At 35.0% G+C, this 15,602-nt stretch overlaps 1 protein-coding gene across 8 annotated transcripts; it reads left to right on the forward strand.

The window, feature by feature from the left end:
- Nucleotides 1–1,659: 1,659 nt before the first annotated feature.
- Nucleotides 1,660–8,250, forward strand: LOC149531607 (uncharacterized). Of its 8 annotated transcripts, XR_016358765.1 has the most exons (7): nt 2,231–3,228; nt 3,347–3,612; nt 3,969–4,057; nt 4,198–4,263; nt 5,504–5,926; nt 6,024–6,098; nt 6,673–6,734. XR_016358765.1 is itself a non-coding variant. In XM_089810064.1 (6 exons), the coding sequence occupies exons 3-5, from the start codon at nt 4,001–4,003 to the stop codon at nt 5,879–5,881; spliced, it is 501 nt and encodes a 166-aa protein (XP_089666190.1). In that variant the 5' UTR covers nt 2,227–3,228; nt 3,347–3,612; nt 3,969–4,000; the 3' UTR covers nt 5,882–5,926; nt 6,028–6,099. The 8 variants fall into 8 exon arrangements, 6 of the variants coding, with proteins under 6 accessions (XP_089666188.1, XP_089666190.1, XP_089666191.1 ...); XM_089810064.1 differs by lacking the exon at nt 6,673–6,734 and having other exon boundaries at nt 2,227–3,228; nt 6,028–6,099; XR_016358766.1 differs by lacking the exons at nt 2,231–3,228; nt 3,347–3,612 and having other exon boundaries at nt 3,625–4,057.
- The last annotated feature ends 7,352 nt before the right edge of the window (nt 8,251–15,602 follow it).

The raw sequence follows: 15,602 nt of genomic DNA on the forward strand, positions 1-15,602 counted from the left end.
TCAAGGCATCACAAGTGGCCGAATTGTTCTTCAAGGAAATTTTTAGATTACATGGTTTGCCTAGAAACATTGTTAGTGACCGGGACAGTAGATTCCTCAGCTCTTTTTGGAAGGAGCTCTTTCATTTGGCAGGAACTGAACTCACTCCCAGTACTAGCTATCACCCTCAAACAGATAGACAAACAGAGATAGTTAATAAATGGATAGAAGGATATTTGAGGAACTATGTTTCAAATCAACAACATGCTTGGGTGAAATGGTTACACCTATGGGAGTATTGTTACAATACATCTCATCACATGTCTATTGGTATGCCTCCTTTTCGTGCTCTTTATGGTTATGATGCCCTTTCCTTTGTTGATCTAATACTTTCCGATAGCAGAGTACCCGCAGCAAGTGATTTCATTAAGAAAAGCCAAGACATAATAAGGTCCCTCAAGGATAATCTACAACATGCACAAAATCAACAAAAGATATATGCTGACAGGAAAAGGATTCAAAGATCTTTTGAGGTGGGAGATTTGGTATTTGTTAGGTTGCAGCCATATAAGCAAAGCACCTTGAAGAGAAGTGGGGCAGAGAAACTCAAGCCAAGGTTCTATGGGCCTTATAAAATCATCAAGAAGGTAGGAGAGGTAGCTTATGAATTGGAGCTCCCACCAAACAGCAAAATACATAATATTTTTCATGTATCTTGCTTAAAGAAGGTTCTAGGCCAGCAAACCATAGTATCTACAGAATTACCACCTCTTGATGATGAAGGAAAATTAGTTTTGATACCAGAAGAGATTTTGGATACAAGAGAGAAAAGGTTGAGAAATAGGAGCATCATAGAGCATTTGGTCAAATGGAAAGGATTACCACTAGAGGATGCAACTTGGGAAGGAGAACATATTCTTGAGAATTCCAACCTTCATTGCTTGAGGACAAGCAATATTTGGGAGGGGAGGACTTGTCATGTCCCCTATTCAAATAATTAAAAAAAAAAAAACTTTGTTAAGGCAAGCAGGCTCCAAAAAGGTGAAATTTCGGAAAAAGGGGTTAATCTTTGGAAACCAATGGACTAATAAATAAAAATTATTATTAAATTATATTTTATTAACCCCTCTTGGACGTGAGTTAGGGTTATGCCCTCTTTAAAAGGGGTTTGGAGGCATTTTGGGCTCATTCTACATCTTGATTCTTGCTAATTTTCTTGTTGTTCTTCAGAGGCTGCCAAACCTGTGGAGAAGGAGACCCAAGAACGAGAGTTTGTAGGTTTCCAGGAAGGCTAAGGACGGGAGTTTGAAGCCATTCCATGTGCATGCTCATACAGAGTTTGCCTTTGTGCTGAATAGTGCCGATTTGGGTGTTTTCGGGGTTGTTTTTTGTTTGAGTTTGGATTTTCAGTTGAGTGTTTCATATCAGTTTGGTTTGCTGCTGTATTTCAGACTTTATGATGTTAAAATAGAGCTGAATATATGTATTGGGTCGTGATTAAACTTCTGAGATAGTTTATGAGTGTTTTGTGGTGTTTCCGGGTATTTTTGTGTTAATTTCGGGAGCCCGATTGAGCATAGTTTTGCCCTACATTTGTGAGCTGTTGTGTAAAGGCTATACAAATCTGGAAATGTCATTTTGTAAGCTGTTATGCTGCTGAAATTTCTGTAAAAATGTTCATTTTTAGATTTATTAATAATTTGTGAAGTTGTGAAGTTTTTGGCACTAATTTGGACATACCCGATTTGGGTTTTATTGGGAAATTGGCAGATCTTTGTAATATTGGTTGTTTGATTTTAAAGTTCTGATTTGAGGCTAGAAATATCAATAAAAATCAGTAAAGGGACATTTCACAAACATAAGAGGGGAAAAAGGAGCAGAGTGCTCAGCAAAGATTTACTGTATTGTACCTAATTTTTTCACAGAGTGAAAACCATTGGTTTAATATTGATTAGAATCCTATAATCAGATTTGGATATTATCCAATTTGTTTGGTTTCTATAAGACTTTTATCAAAAGCATAGGAACCTTTGCTTTGTGAAGGAGTTTCTACCACTCCTATTCTTCAGATTGTATAACTGTTATGCATATATATTGATTCAGAGATGATATGTATTAAACTAAGTTCAAAAAGAGGTTCCATTTCAAATGATTAGTGGAAAGTTAATTACAAATGTTTTTCTTAACACTAAATTTCATTGAAATGGTCAAAAGATTTAGGACTTTTCAGTCTCTGTTAATAACTCAACAAAAAGAAGAATACTTTGTATCATCATGAAAATATCAATGGTGACATTTACTTTTTAATTATCTTAGGCTCATAAGTTATTGAATCTGCCAATTTTGAAGATGGATCTAGAATCTAGATTCTGTTATCGTACATTATCTGATCTTGGTCAAGTGTGGAAATAAGGCTATACACTTCACTAGCTCTCCTGTCAATGCTCAGAATTCTTCCTCAATTTTGAGCTTGTCTTGCTAATGTCTTAACATTCAATATCTGTATGTTAATGTATTCAGGTCCAATATCTGCAACAAAAATCATGCAACAAACCCTGCAAAAGGAAAGGGTGGTTGTTCTTTTGTGAAATTATCTCCAAATGTTCCACACACCTCTCCAATATTTGATAACCGTGAATGGACTTCAAATCCAAATAGAGTTCAGAGCACTGGTGGCTTAAATAGTTGCAAGCAATCATTCTCATCAGGATTCTCATCAACCCCTACTATCCACTGGTCTGAACAAAAGCCATGAAAACGTCAACATATAAAAAGAACAAATTTGATGCCTCTAATTTTGAATCATGACAATTTACCAAATTTGTTGGAGAGGTCTTTAATACCTAATTCAACTGAAAGCAGTGACCAAAGTAATCTAAGATGCTCTTCCAACAATAATGCTTTCCAGCACAGTAGATTAAAGACTGGAAATATCTTTTCTTTAGCTTCTTTTTCTAAGAGCGAGGAATCAGGACCTGGTGACAAGTGCAAGAACAAGAGGAAGAAACAAGGAGATGCAATTGAGAAAAATGCACCTGTTTGTCAAAAGGTTGGATTATTTCTTTTGCCTTTAGTTAAGGAAAAAAATGTCATTGAACCAGAGAGTGGAGATGGTGTCCAGAGACCAGGAAGGAGTGGGAAGGATAGCACTTCTCTTAGAATGAATGGTCCTATAAGTGGAAACCTTGAAAATCCTGCACCTAGAAAGAAACTAAGAAGCACAAGGCTAGTTACTGATAAAGTAGCAAGGTTAGTAATTTTATTATTTAAAACATTTTAATTTTTGCATGATTAAATACTTAAGAATAATTTTAAAGAATTGGGCATTATATTTGCATGAATGATAGCAGCTTCTCGGTTTGTTCAGTAGGACAAGTCAATCTCCAACCAGAAATTCTTCATTGAATCGAAAGGGATTTATCCAACCAAGTTGTCCAATTAAGAATGGATTATCAAAACTTACAGGCATGCTGCAGTTATTATTTGATAATTGAGTATTTTCTTTCTATGTAAATTGAGAAACATTGTTCTCTACTGTCATATTATGTTAATGCTGGCTGGTGATCTTTGTAGGGGATTTGGATGATAGGGAAGAACTCCTGGCAACTGTTAATGCTTCTAATAACGCAAGTGGTATGAATTTGAGTCTTACTGGATTAAGGATAAGAAAATTGGAAGTAATTTTGAATATGAATACATTCTCAGGCCTGAAGCTGAAACCGCTGATTGCTATAATTCATCATTTTGCTAAATTCACATTCCCTTAGGGAAAAATAAAAGTTGCACGCGATGCTTCTGTTTAGATTCCTAATTTTTTTCTATGAAGTTAGCCTGATTGAAACTTTTGAGGAAGTTTGACCTAATATCTGTAAGTTTTTCTTTGAGGTGAATAGTCTTATATGTTTACCAAGGTTCCTGAAAATGATCTCAGTTGCATAGAATAATTCTTTTTACTATCTGGTAGCTTGACGTAGAAGTATTTGTGTCAGATGTTGCATGCTCAGGATCCTTTTGTAAGCAAATGGAACCATTTTTTGCATCTGCTACTCAAGACAACCAAGAATTTCTCAAGCAACTGGTAACAGCTTTATCATGCATGACTGCTGCCAATAAATATATTTAAGGATTCCACTCTTGAAACTTATGTAATTTTATCATTTTCTTCAATTGGATCTTTGTTTGATCTTCTGTTGTTGACATTTTTGTTGGTATATGCAGGTCAGACAGGTAGAGGATGAAGATGCAATTCTTATATGTCCTACTGCTGGTAATCAAACTGGAGAGGTGATTCATTTCTTTCATTCATTGAATATCTCAGTCTTATTATACATGAGATTCAGAGTAAAGCAGACATTTTAGTCTCCAAAATGAAACAAAGCAGCTTATAAAGCAAAGAGGTTTTCTAGTATATACAGTATATTCCTTAAATTTGAAAACAAAAGAAATCATGCTTATTCAGACTTTAGCTTTTTAGATCAACCAATTACTCATTAGCAATGATTTCCCCAAATATATTCAGATTATATACTTTACCAGCTCAACTACTATACAATGTTTGGATAACAAGAAACAACATATGCTAGTATTATTTAGACCGTTCGTCCATTATACAATTCAAATACCATATGCTTGTCTTGCTCAGGATGTCTGCCCATAATACAATTTGAATAACTTTCTGCAGCCCAGAATAGGGACTCAGTCAATCGAGGATTTAGACAGAGATATATTTCATACGTCCAATAAACAGGCAATTAGTTTTCCAGACTTTATCTCAGGCTACAATAGCAGCATATAAACCAATTGCATGTAACTTGTAAGAACTCTTGAACTGTATTCAGATCTTACAGGCACCTGTAGCTTTATTCCCAAGGCTTCTCTTTGAGTAGTTTGGCCTCAGAATGCTGATTAGGAGTGCCTGGGAGTGATACTTATCTTCTGGTATCAATGCCTTTCTTCTACACAAGGTCTGAAATCTGAGATATGCATTGCCATGCTCAATATAGCACTTCACCTGATGTGGCTAGTTGGTTTCTGGCTTCCACGGAAAGGTTGTGACCCAATCCTTAGGAGATGCCCTCAAACTTCTTGCAGATGTTCTGATTCATAATGCTTTTGTAGACTCCCGTGTTGCTCCTGGGCAGAGAGGCAAACTAGTTAGGAACTAGCTTAACTCGTGTAAATATGAATGGCTGTGAAATGACAAATAAATGATGCTTAATTAATGGCACTGGCACGAACCATGTCCTACAAAGTTCAGTAGTTTCATATACTTAAATTTTAATTAATAGTTAAGGTGGACTCCTTGGCAAATTAGTTTATCACACAAAATGGCTCATTTTCTGTAGAATATACTATATATTGTTTACTAAGCATCCAGGGCCCATGCTGAACGTTTTTAATAGATGTAGAGATTTTGACAGTTTGGAATTGCCTTTGATATTTTAGCATTGATTTATTGTGAGGATTTTTTTTTACGTAAATTTCATATTTGCTGTCTTTAAATAAATAATTCCTCTTTTGCCAGGCTGATATTATCTGTAGTATGCTGCCAGCAAATGGAAGTCCAATTGTTTTGAGTAATCAAAAAAGATATATGGATGTGTCTGTGGATAATGAGTCCTTGAAGCCTTCTAGCAATTTGAATGCTAAAGAGGACATCAAGGCACCTGGAAAACCTAGTTGTCTTTATGACAGGATGGTTCCACTTTATCAAAGACTGCTTTCAGCTTTAATTGTTGAGGAAAACTCTGACGAAACAAACAGAAAATTGGATGCTGGACCAGAAGATGACTGTCTTCATTGCACAAATGACTATTCTCCTTGTGGTGATTGTACTCATATTGAAATTGATACTGAAAATGCATATGGCATCCAATCACAAGAGTTGGACCTAGATCAATGAATATTACTGGAACTCCAAACTATTGGACTATTTCAAGAATTGATGGTATATTTTCTAGCTAATTTTTCTCTATCATTGTGTCTTGAAGATTTTTTGTTTCCTTCACAATTTTCTTGTAATGTGCTTCCATTTCCCCTTTCAGCCAGATCTAGAAAACAGGGGAGATGAGGAAATGAAAACAGAGACTTGTAAGCTTAAGGATGAGCTCGAGCAACAGGTGATTTTAATCAAAATTGCTTCCAGTAAATCAAATTTCTCATTTCTTGCTTTCCTAAAAGTTGTAATGTTTCATCAAATTATAAATGCTGATGGAAAAGTGCATATAGTTAAGTATCCACTAGAAATCCTTGAATCCTCTTGTGAAAGGACACTTTCAGCTTTCAATTTTTAATGTGAATGATTTCGTTCTCCAGGGTATTTTTTTATTTTCCATGTGAAGATCACCCCAATCTGCATGGTTCTCAGGTAGCATTAAACTTGTTTCTTGCAGTGTCAGGATTTGTATCAAGTGAACACGGAAACATTTATAATCTGTTTATTTTCAAATCATGAAAATTCATTAGATTCATTATGGATTCTGCAGAACTTGTGAAATGTTGTTTGGATTTGCCCAAATTAATCTGGACAGAAACCACAAGATTCTCTCACCTCCTAAGAAATTCCACCGCGAGAAACTATAAAACTGCTTTAGAGTTCAACCTTTAGTAGCACATAAAATATTTAGAGAAAGGTATCATATAGAAATGAATATCATTCTTTATTTTTATCTGAGGGAATTATTTCTTTTACAGGGATTGCAAGGCACCAACTCACGTTGTTGTAAAATTGCACAAAACAAAGTTAAAAAGCAAGCTACTCAGAGTTTTGTTGAAGGGACACTAGCTGAGTGTAGAATGTTTGAAGAAACTGGCAGGAGGTGCCTTTCAGATGCATCTTTAAAAGAAGGAATGTTCTCAATATCCTTGAAGGAAAAGGATACAAAGTTACTTGGTGATGCTATCAAGGGTGACACTGCAAATTCACTTTCTGATAGTGCACATGCTCTCTCAGATATCAAAACATCAGGTTTTGTACATTCATGTGCTGAGTATATTCACTTCTTTCTGTTTTGTGGGAGATATTCTCTTTTAGTGCTTGTTATCTTAGTACTAATGGCATAAAGTCCTTTGTTAATAGATAATTGATTTAAAGTTACTTTACACTTAAAGCTTTCAGAGTCTTGTTAACCTGGCCTCAGGAACTGTATTATTTGAATGGCCACAGGTAGCGGGTTGAGTCTGAAATTAGTCAATTTGTATAGCAATTAAATTCATTCATTCCTTGTTGTGTTTGCAGCTGATCCTATAGTCCCTCCAGGACAATCTTCTCATATTGTTGTACAACATATGCAGAAGCTGGAGAATGGAGATTGGGAATTATGTAACACAAGGCAAGATACAGCTTCTTTTTCAATGTGAACTGTTCTGAAAGGTGAGACATGGTCAACACCTGGGAAAAATATAGAACGTCTACTTGAAGAAGTTAACAAAAGTGGCACTCTAAGGGGTACCGCAGCTGTTGGGACTACTCTACCTAGGGGGGCTAAAAGAAAATGCAGTAAAAGAGACAGAGAGGGCAAGGTGCAGGCCAAAGAGATCATAATCAGATCTGGCTGTACTAGGAATTGTCAACCAGATCTGGCCAATGCAAAGGGTGAGATGAGAAACAAGCTCAAACCAAGGCACAAAACTGCTTGGTTGTCTGCTGCAGAAAATGACCTTCTTGGCAGGCCATCTAAAGAACAAACACCATCATTGGCCTCAAGTTATTGGGAAAAAATTAGTGATAAAGTGGTGAAAGTGAATGTTGAAATGCCTGTGTTACAGAATTCCATTGCTGATGATGATACATCCGGTGATAATATCCCCATAGATTTGTCACATTTGCAACTTCCTAGTGCAGAAGACTTTGCAAATTGGTTGAACTATGAGGATATTAGCTTGCCAAATGCTGACACTGATTACATGGGTCTTGCTGTACCAAATGATGATGTAGATGGCCTGAACATGTTTTGAGAACAAAATGAAGCTGTGGAGCTACTGTTGTGTATTCTTGAAAACTTGAAACCTTTTAAAGTGGTTCTCAGAAGTTGACCACTGATGCAAGTTATCTTTGTTTCGGATGCTTGTATCATATTCAAGTAGTTAAATTCTTTTAAAGATCTCTTGTACAAGTTAGCTTTGCAACTAGGAGCGAAATTGGTTTTTGTCATCACAGGAATTGGTCGCATTGTAACAAAGTAGCAAATTGTTAATGCATTAGCTTTAGTTTGATCTGTACAAGTGAACTTTTCATAATACCTAAGGTTATGACAAGCTTTCCATCGTGGACTTTGCTTTTAAACAAGAATGGGAGGCAAAGTGGATAGGACATTCATTCCATGTCATAAACAATTTTTTTATCATGCTTTTTGATCTAGCCATCTCTTACAAGCTGAACAATCTACATGCATTTGAACTCAGTTCTTTAGACTTGCAAATCTTACATTTTCTGTTGTACATCCCTAGCCTTGGTTTCAGAAGTCATGTGCTGCATCTTCTCTATCTGACTTGTTCTATTTAAGACTGAATTTTGTGAGAGCTTCATGGGAAATCATCATTTTGTAGTTGCTACAGATGTTAGTTTTGGTACTGGCCTCCATCTTTAGAACAAATAAATAAGGTTGAGGATTAATAAGGTTGATAATTGTTATAATAGTTGGATAATTGATTCACCCCTCCCTTCCCCCCCTTTTCTTAGTTATATTGGTGGACTTTACTTTCTAACAATTGGTATCACAGCCTTAGGTCCTTGAAGATAAAGCTTAATAGCTTTGGGAGATCAATGACGAGTCACTTCAGAAAAAAAAGTCCCAAGTTTGATGGAGTTAACTATGACAGCTGGAAGGAAAAGATGAAGACTCATTTGCTATGTGTGGGTCTAGGATATTGGCTTTTCACAAAGAGTGACAAAGCAATTGTGGAAGAAGGCAAGCTTGATTAATGAAGTGAACCAGAAAGAGATTTGTTTGTGTAACATGCGAGCCAGAGAAGCACTACCGTCAGCTGTTCCTGAAAATGAATACAATCAAATTTAATCACTAGAGACATCTCATAAAATTTGGAAATCTTTAGAATCTATATTTAATGGAGATAAGCATGCTAAAAGAATGAGATTACAAAATTGGATATGTTTGTTTCAAGAGGCTAAAATGATGGAAGATGAATTTGTATACTGGTAGAATATCTTAGATTGTTGCAAGAATTAAGTCTTGTGAAGGATCTAAAGTGGAAGATGAGATTGTGTGGAAGATTTTGAAAACTTTGACATCACCATTCAAATGAGTAGCACAGATGATTGAAATTTTGATGCCCTACATTAAAAAGTTCACCAAGGAGACTTTGCTTGGAATATTGGAAGCAACAAAATCTAGTTGGAGGCAGTTTGGAAATTGACAAGAGTTGGAAACAACTTTTAGTGCATTAAGTATTTGTCCTTGTTTATCCAGAAGTGCAAGCACCCATGGAGACTATGCTAGTAGTGGCAGATCCAGATCTGAAGAAGATAGAAAGATTGAAAAAAGTATAGTCTTGCTTGTGAGAAGAGAACCACATGGTAAGAAGTTCTTTAAATGTTGGACTTGTAATGAATCTAGTCATTATGCTTCTAAGTGTCCTAAAAGAGAGAAAATGTATAAGAGAAATTTCAAGCCTAGAAGACTTAGAGATTGCTTGTATGCAATTGAAGATGATGAATCTGAGGAAAGAGTTCAGAGTGAAAGTGATGATGAGCTAGGATTTGGGGCTATATAAGAAGAAAGTTATGAAATTGAAATTAGAGAAGAAAAAGCCCTAATTTATAAAGTTGAAAATAAATATGATTGGATTATAGATAGTGGATGTTCACATCATATGATTGGTGATATGAACAAATTTTTTAAATTTTGAAATCATGATGGAGGTACTGTTAGAGTTGGTAACAATGTGCCTTGTCATATCACAAGGATATGATCTATTACTCTTGATGGAAAAACTAACATTGATGATGTTTATTTTGTTGTTGGTTTGACATAACTTGTTGAGCATTGGACAGTTGGTTGACAAAGGTTATCAATTGAAATTCACAAAGAAGACTGCATTATCAAAGATAAGGATGGTAAGCTGATTTGAACCAGTACAACATCCAGAGGTAATGTGTTTCAATTGAATCCTACTAAGATGACTTGTTTGGTTGCAAAAGTGGATAATAGTTAGTTATGGCATAGAAGGTTCTATCATATAAACTTTGATAACATTGTGAAGGCTAGTAGTACATTTGTAGTCAAAGATTTTCCTATAATTATGAAGCTTGCTATTGTTGTGTGCAACGAATGTATAATGTCTAAGAAGAAGAAGGTTTCCTTTCCCAACAAGAAGTTCATTGCTACAAAGAAGTTGGAGATTGTTTATATAGACTTGAGTGACCCTACCGGAACAAGAGGTTTCTATGGAGAAACGTACTTTATGATTTTTGTTGATGATTTCACTAGAATGATGTGGGTAGCATTTCTTAAAGAAAAAATCTGAAGCATTTGAGAAGTTCAAGATATTTAAGAATAGAGTTGAGAATGAATTTGGAGTAAAGATTAAATGTTTGATATTAGATAGAGGTGGAGAGTTTACTTCTATAGAGTTTAACATGTTTTATGAATAAAATGGAATTAAGAGACAATTATCGTCACCTAAGACCCATGAGCAAAATGGGATAGCAAAAAGGAGGAACGGATTTGTATCAGAGGCAACAAGTCCAATGATGTATCCAAAAAAATTTGAAGGGATGCAGTTGATATAACAATATACACCATGAATAGAGTACATATCAGAAAAGGTACAAACAAGACTCCTTATGAATTGTGATTTGGTCATACACCTTCAGTGAATAGAATTTTTGGAAGTGTTACATAAAAAGAGATGATGATATTGGTAAGTTTGATCCAAGAAGCAATGAAGGTATGTTTGTTGGTTATTCATTGAAAAAAAAGCTTATAGATGTTTTAATCATACAAACTAAGATAATTGTTGTGTGTGCAAATCTAAAAGTGGATGAAAAGTTTGGAGTTAAAGAAATGATGATAGATTATAATTCTGATGAGGAAGAAGATAATCCTAGATTTTTTAGAGAGACTATCGAAGTTTTCTCAAGTTGAATGTAAGAGCACAAATGGGGCATGCAAGGATGATCATTGGATTTAAGAAATGAAGGAAGAACTTGATCCAATTGTGAAGAACAAGACATGAGAATTGGTTCCCAGGCCTAAAGACAAGAATGTTATAGGAACTAAATGGGTATTCGGAAACAAGATGAATGAATTAGGTGAAGTTGTGAGGAACAAAGTTAGATTGGTATGTAAAGGATATTCACCGCACAAAGACATAGATTATAAATAAACATTTTCCCCTATAGTCAGAATGGAAGCAGTAAGAATGTTCTTGGATTATGCAACAAATAATTTTTTTAAAGTGTATCAAGTGAATATCAAGTTAGCCTTTTTGAATGGAGAACTTGAAGAAGATGTCTACATTGAGTAGCCTGAAGGATTTCTTTTGACAGAAGAAAATGATATGGTATGTAGATTGAAGAAAGTAGTGTATAAACTAAAGCAAGCACCTAGAACCTAGTATGCAAGATTGGATAAGTATTTGACAAAACTTGAATTTGTGAAAGGTATGGCAGATAGTAATCTATATTTGAAAGAAATTAAAAATTATTTATTGGTCATTGTGATATTTTTTCATGACATAATCTTTGGAGGTAATGATGAAGCATGTCATAAATTTGTTGAAGAAATGAAGAATGAATTTGAGATGAGTATGATTGGTGAGATGAAGTTTTTCTTGGGTTTACAGATTGTACAAAACAATGATGGTATTTTCATATCACAAGCTAAGCATTTGAAAGACTTGTTCAAAAGATTTGGCTTGGAGAGTTGTAAGCCTATTGGTACACTTATCGTAACTAGTCACAAGTTATCTAGCAAAGATGAGACACATATCATTGAGAAGAAGAAGTATAGGTCAATGATTGGAGGTTTGCAATATTTGACTCACAACAAACAAGATATAACAAATGTAGTTGGGATAGTAGTACAATTTCAAGTTGATCCTAAGGAATCTCATTATGTAGCATTAAACAAGATATTTAGATATTTGAAGGTTAGACCTGATTATGGATTATGGTATAATAGATCAAGTGATTTCACTTTATGTGCTTATACTGATGTGGATTGGGCAAGCAGTATGGATGATTGAAAGATCACTAATGGTGGAGCATTTATTCTTTGAGGAAGATTGGTTTCTTGGCTAAGCAAAAAATACGATTGCATCTCATAGAGTATAGTTGAAGCATAGTATGTGGCAGTAGCAAACAATTGTAATCAAATTATGTGGATGAAGAAGATGCTAAAAGATATTGCGATAGAGTTTTCAAAATCTGTTATCATACATTGTGATAACACAAGTACAACAAGTATGTCCAAGAATCATGTATTGCATTTTAAGACTAAAGATATATCTATTAAGTATCATGTTTTGAGAGAGAAAGTTGCATAAATAGAAATCAGATTGGAGTATGCCAGTACAAAGGATTAGATTGTAGATATCTTTATGAAGCCTCTTCCTAAAGATACATTTTAGTACTTGCAAGGTATGTTTGGGGTTATGCCTCTGCTTACTCTTGAGTAGATGATGTAGAGGTTGCATTAGTCTAGTGGTACATAACACTATCGTTTGACTAGAGTGAATGTTGATGCTTTTTGTATGGGGAGTATTTGAGATGAGTAGAGTCATCTATGACTCTTGGTAATTGGTCTAAAACAATTTCTTTGGACACTTGAGCTGATTGAAGAATTGGAGCAAATGATTGACCTAATGAAGCCTTTATCATTGATGTCAATGGGCGAGAATATGCATGAAAAACATCTCTATGTATGAATGGGGGAGATATTGATATCTCCTATGTATAAGATTTCAATGGGAAGATACATTGAATGGGGGAGAAGTTGAGAGTTGTTTAATATGAAAAATTGATGTCGATCCCAAAGAAAGATATATAAAATAGAGTAGTGTTCTAGTGAGGCTCAGATTTGATTGATGAAGATGATTTGAAAAGATGAGAACAACAACAATAGCAACATAATGTTGTTGGTATTCTTAGAACTTAGATTTTGTTGCCATCAATGCCAAAGGGGGAGTTGTTATCATGAATATTGATATTATCCCTTTGGGGGAGTATCCCAAGCATTACTAGAGCATGTTCAGATTGTTAACATGATTGACATGTTGCAGTCATGATTGTGTTTGTCATTGATGTGAACATAGCATTAATTGTGTGAAGACTGACAGAGTAGAAGATAGAGAATGAGATCGTACAGGTAGAGGTTTGGTGGCTAGATCAAGTGTTGTTAAGGACATATTCTAAACTATGTCGTGATGATGAGGTTAAGTTCACATCAAGTAAGGAGAAGATATGCAGAAGATATACTTGATATACAAAGAGCAATATACATACAAAGTATCTAAGAAGTAGTTTCTAGTGATTGATTATGTATCTTTATTGAGATAGAATCATGATATGTGAAGTTAAATTGTGATAGAAGACATTCTGATGATGATGTTAGTGAGTGCACAAGGTCTAGAGTCGCATGTGTGAAAAATTGAAAAGACTGTGAGCTGACAATGTTGTGTAATTGTAATATAATTAAGTATCTTGATGTGGTCCAATTATAATTAATTAGGAAAGCCTCAAGGCTAACTCAAGGAGTTGTTTTGAGGACATGGTATAAAGGAAGGCATTTTCCTTGATTGTAAGTATGCATTGTGATCATGATAGAGTGAGAAAGAGAAGAGTATTTGGTAAACGTGAGTAAGTGATCCAAGAGATTATTGGATGCAAAGTTGGTGATCTAGTATCAAGATCAAGAGTAGAAGTCTAGTTGACAAGATAGAGGAAGAGGAAGAACGAGTACAATTTATTCTATTATTCTGTGGCATAAGGAATAATACAAAGATCAGTTGCATAGTGAGTTTAGTGATCTTGCCCCTGAAGCTATTTAGACAGTTGGTTCATCTACATTCTACAAATCCTAATAGTGTTGGAATCTCCTAACAAGGATTTGAAGTATCCTAATAGAAACTGATATGTACTGAATGTATTTCGTTGGATCTTAACAGGGTCCATCCTTTAACAAAGAATATTATATTAGCACATCATTTTGTGGGTACCATCCCCGCCGAGGTTTTCCCTCTAATCATGGGTTTCCCTAGTTAACCTATATGGTGTTATTGTGTATGATTATTTTGTTATGGTTGCTGATTTCTCATATGATTAAGTATTAATATAGTTGATAATTGTTATAATAGTTGGATAACTAATTCAAACCCCTCACCCCCTCAGTTATATTGGTGGATTTTACATTCTAACATAAACATAGTGGAGGAATGAAAGGACACTTTGATCGAGATAAGACAATTTCCATTATCAGTGAATATTATTTTTTGTCTCAATTTTCACAAGATGTGAAGAATTTAAGGGCAGAGTTGTCTAGTGTGTCAAATAGCTAAAGGAGTGAGTCAAAATACTAGACTCTATCAGCCATTGCATGTTTCATCAAATCCTTGGGAAGACATAAGTATGGATTTTGTTCATGGTTTGTCAATGACACAAAGAGGAAAAGATTCAATATTTGTGGTGGTTGATAGGTTTTTGAAGATGACTCATTTAATTCTTTTCCACAAGACCTATGATGTTGTTTACATTGCAAATTTATTTTTTAGAGAGGTGGTGAGGTTACATGGTCTTCCAAAGAGTATTGTTTTAGTTCGAGATACAAAGTTTGTTGGGTACTTTTGGAGAACCTTATGGAAGAAGTTGAAGACAAAGTTAAAGTTAAATTCTAAATATCACCCCTAAATCGAAGGGTGAATTGAAGTAGTGAATAAAAGTCTGGGTAATCTATTGAGGTGTTTAGTAGGGGATAAGCCCAAGGAATGGGATTTGATTATACCATAGGCATAATTCTCTTACAATAATTGTATGAACAAGAGTGTTGGTAGGTCACCATTCCAAATTGTGTATGTGAGTAGTCCAAGGACTGCACCAAAGTTGAGGAAGATGGAGCAAGGAGCCATAACTGTGTTGAGGCACATAACTTTGTTGAATATGTCAATAACTTGGATGAGGAAGTGTGTGAGCATATCATCAAGATGAAAATGCAGTTTAAGGTTAGGGTAAATCAAAAGGGGAGACATAAAGGAGTTCCAAGTTGGAGATTTGGTTATTGTGTATTTGAGAAAAAGGACAATTTTTAGTGGGCACTTACAACAAGCTAAAAGAAAGAAATTTGTTTCCTATAAGATTTTAAAGAATCATGATTCAGGAAGTGGAGTTGTTGGATTGAATTGGCATTTCTATTTTTTCCAATATTGTAGATTTAATAGAATATCATGAATATGGTATAGAGGAGGAACCGATAGCTAAACAATGGCCAATTCCTACCTCTAAGAAGGAGGAGATTCAAGAAATCTTGGAAAACCACATAAGGAGTACTAAAAATAGACACTATGAGGAGTATCTTTTGAAGTGGAAAGGATGACTCATAGAAGACTCAACCTAGTTATCTAAGGTAGAGGTTGATTTCTTGGGTTTTCCTCATCCAGCTCAAACGTGA

This window comes from Cupressus sempervirens, chromosome 11 (genome assembly GCF_028749045.1).
Source record: "Cupressus sempervirens isolate cs-2001-9-10 chromosome 11, ASM2874904v1, whole genome shotgun sequence".
In the NCBI taxonomy this organism is placed as follows: domain Eukaryota; kingdom Viridiplantae; phylum Streptophyta; class Pinopsida; order Cupressales; family Cupressaceae; genus Cupressus; species Cupressus sempervirens.

What these genes read in the sequence shown, in the direction of transcription:
- LOC149531607 (XM_089810062.1), top strand. Translation starts at nt 2,765, where the DNA reads ATGCCTCTAATTTTGAATCATGACAATTTACCAAATTTGTTGGAGAGG. An exon ending in GTTACTGATAAAGTAGCAAG is followed by an intron (nt 3,229 to 3,346) that starts GTTAGTAATTTT and finishes CGGTTTGTTCAG; the next exon opens with TAGGACAAGTCAATCTCCAA.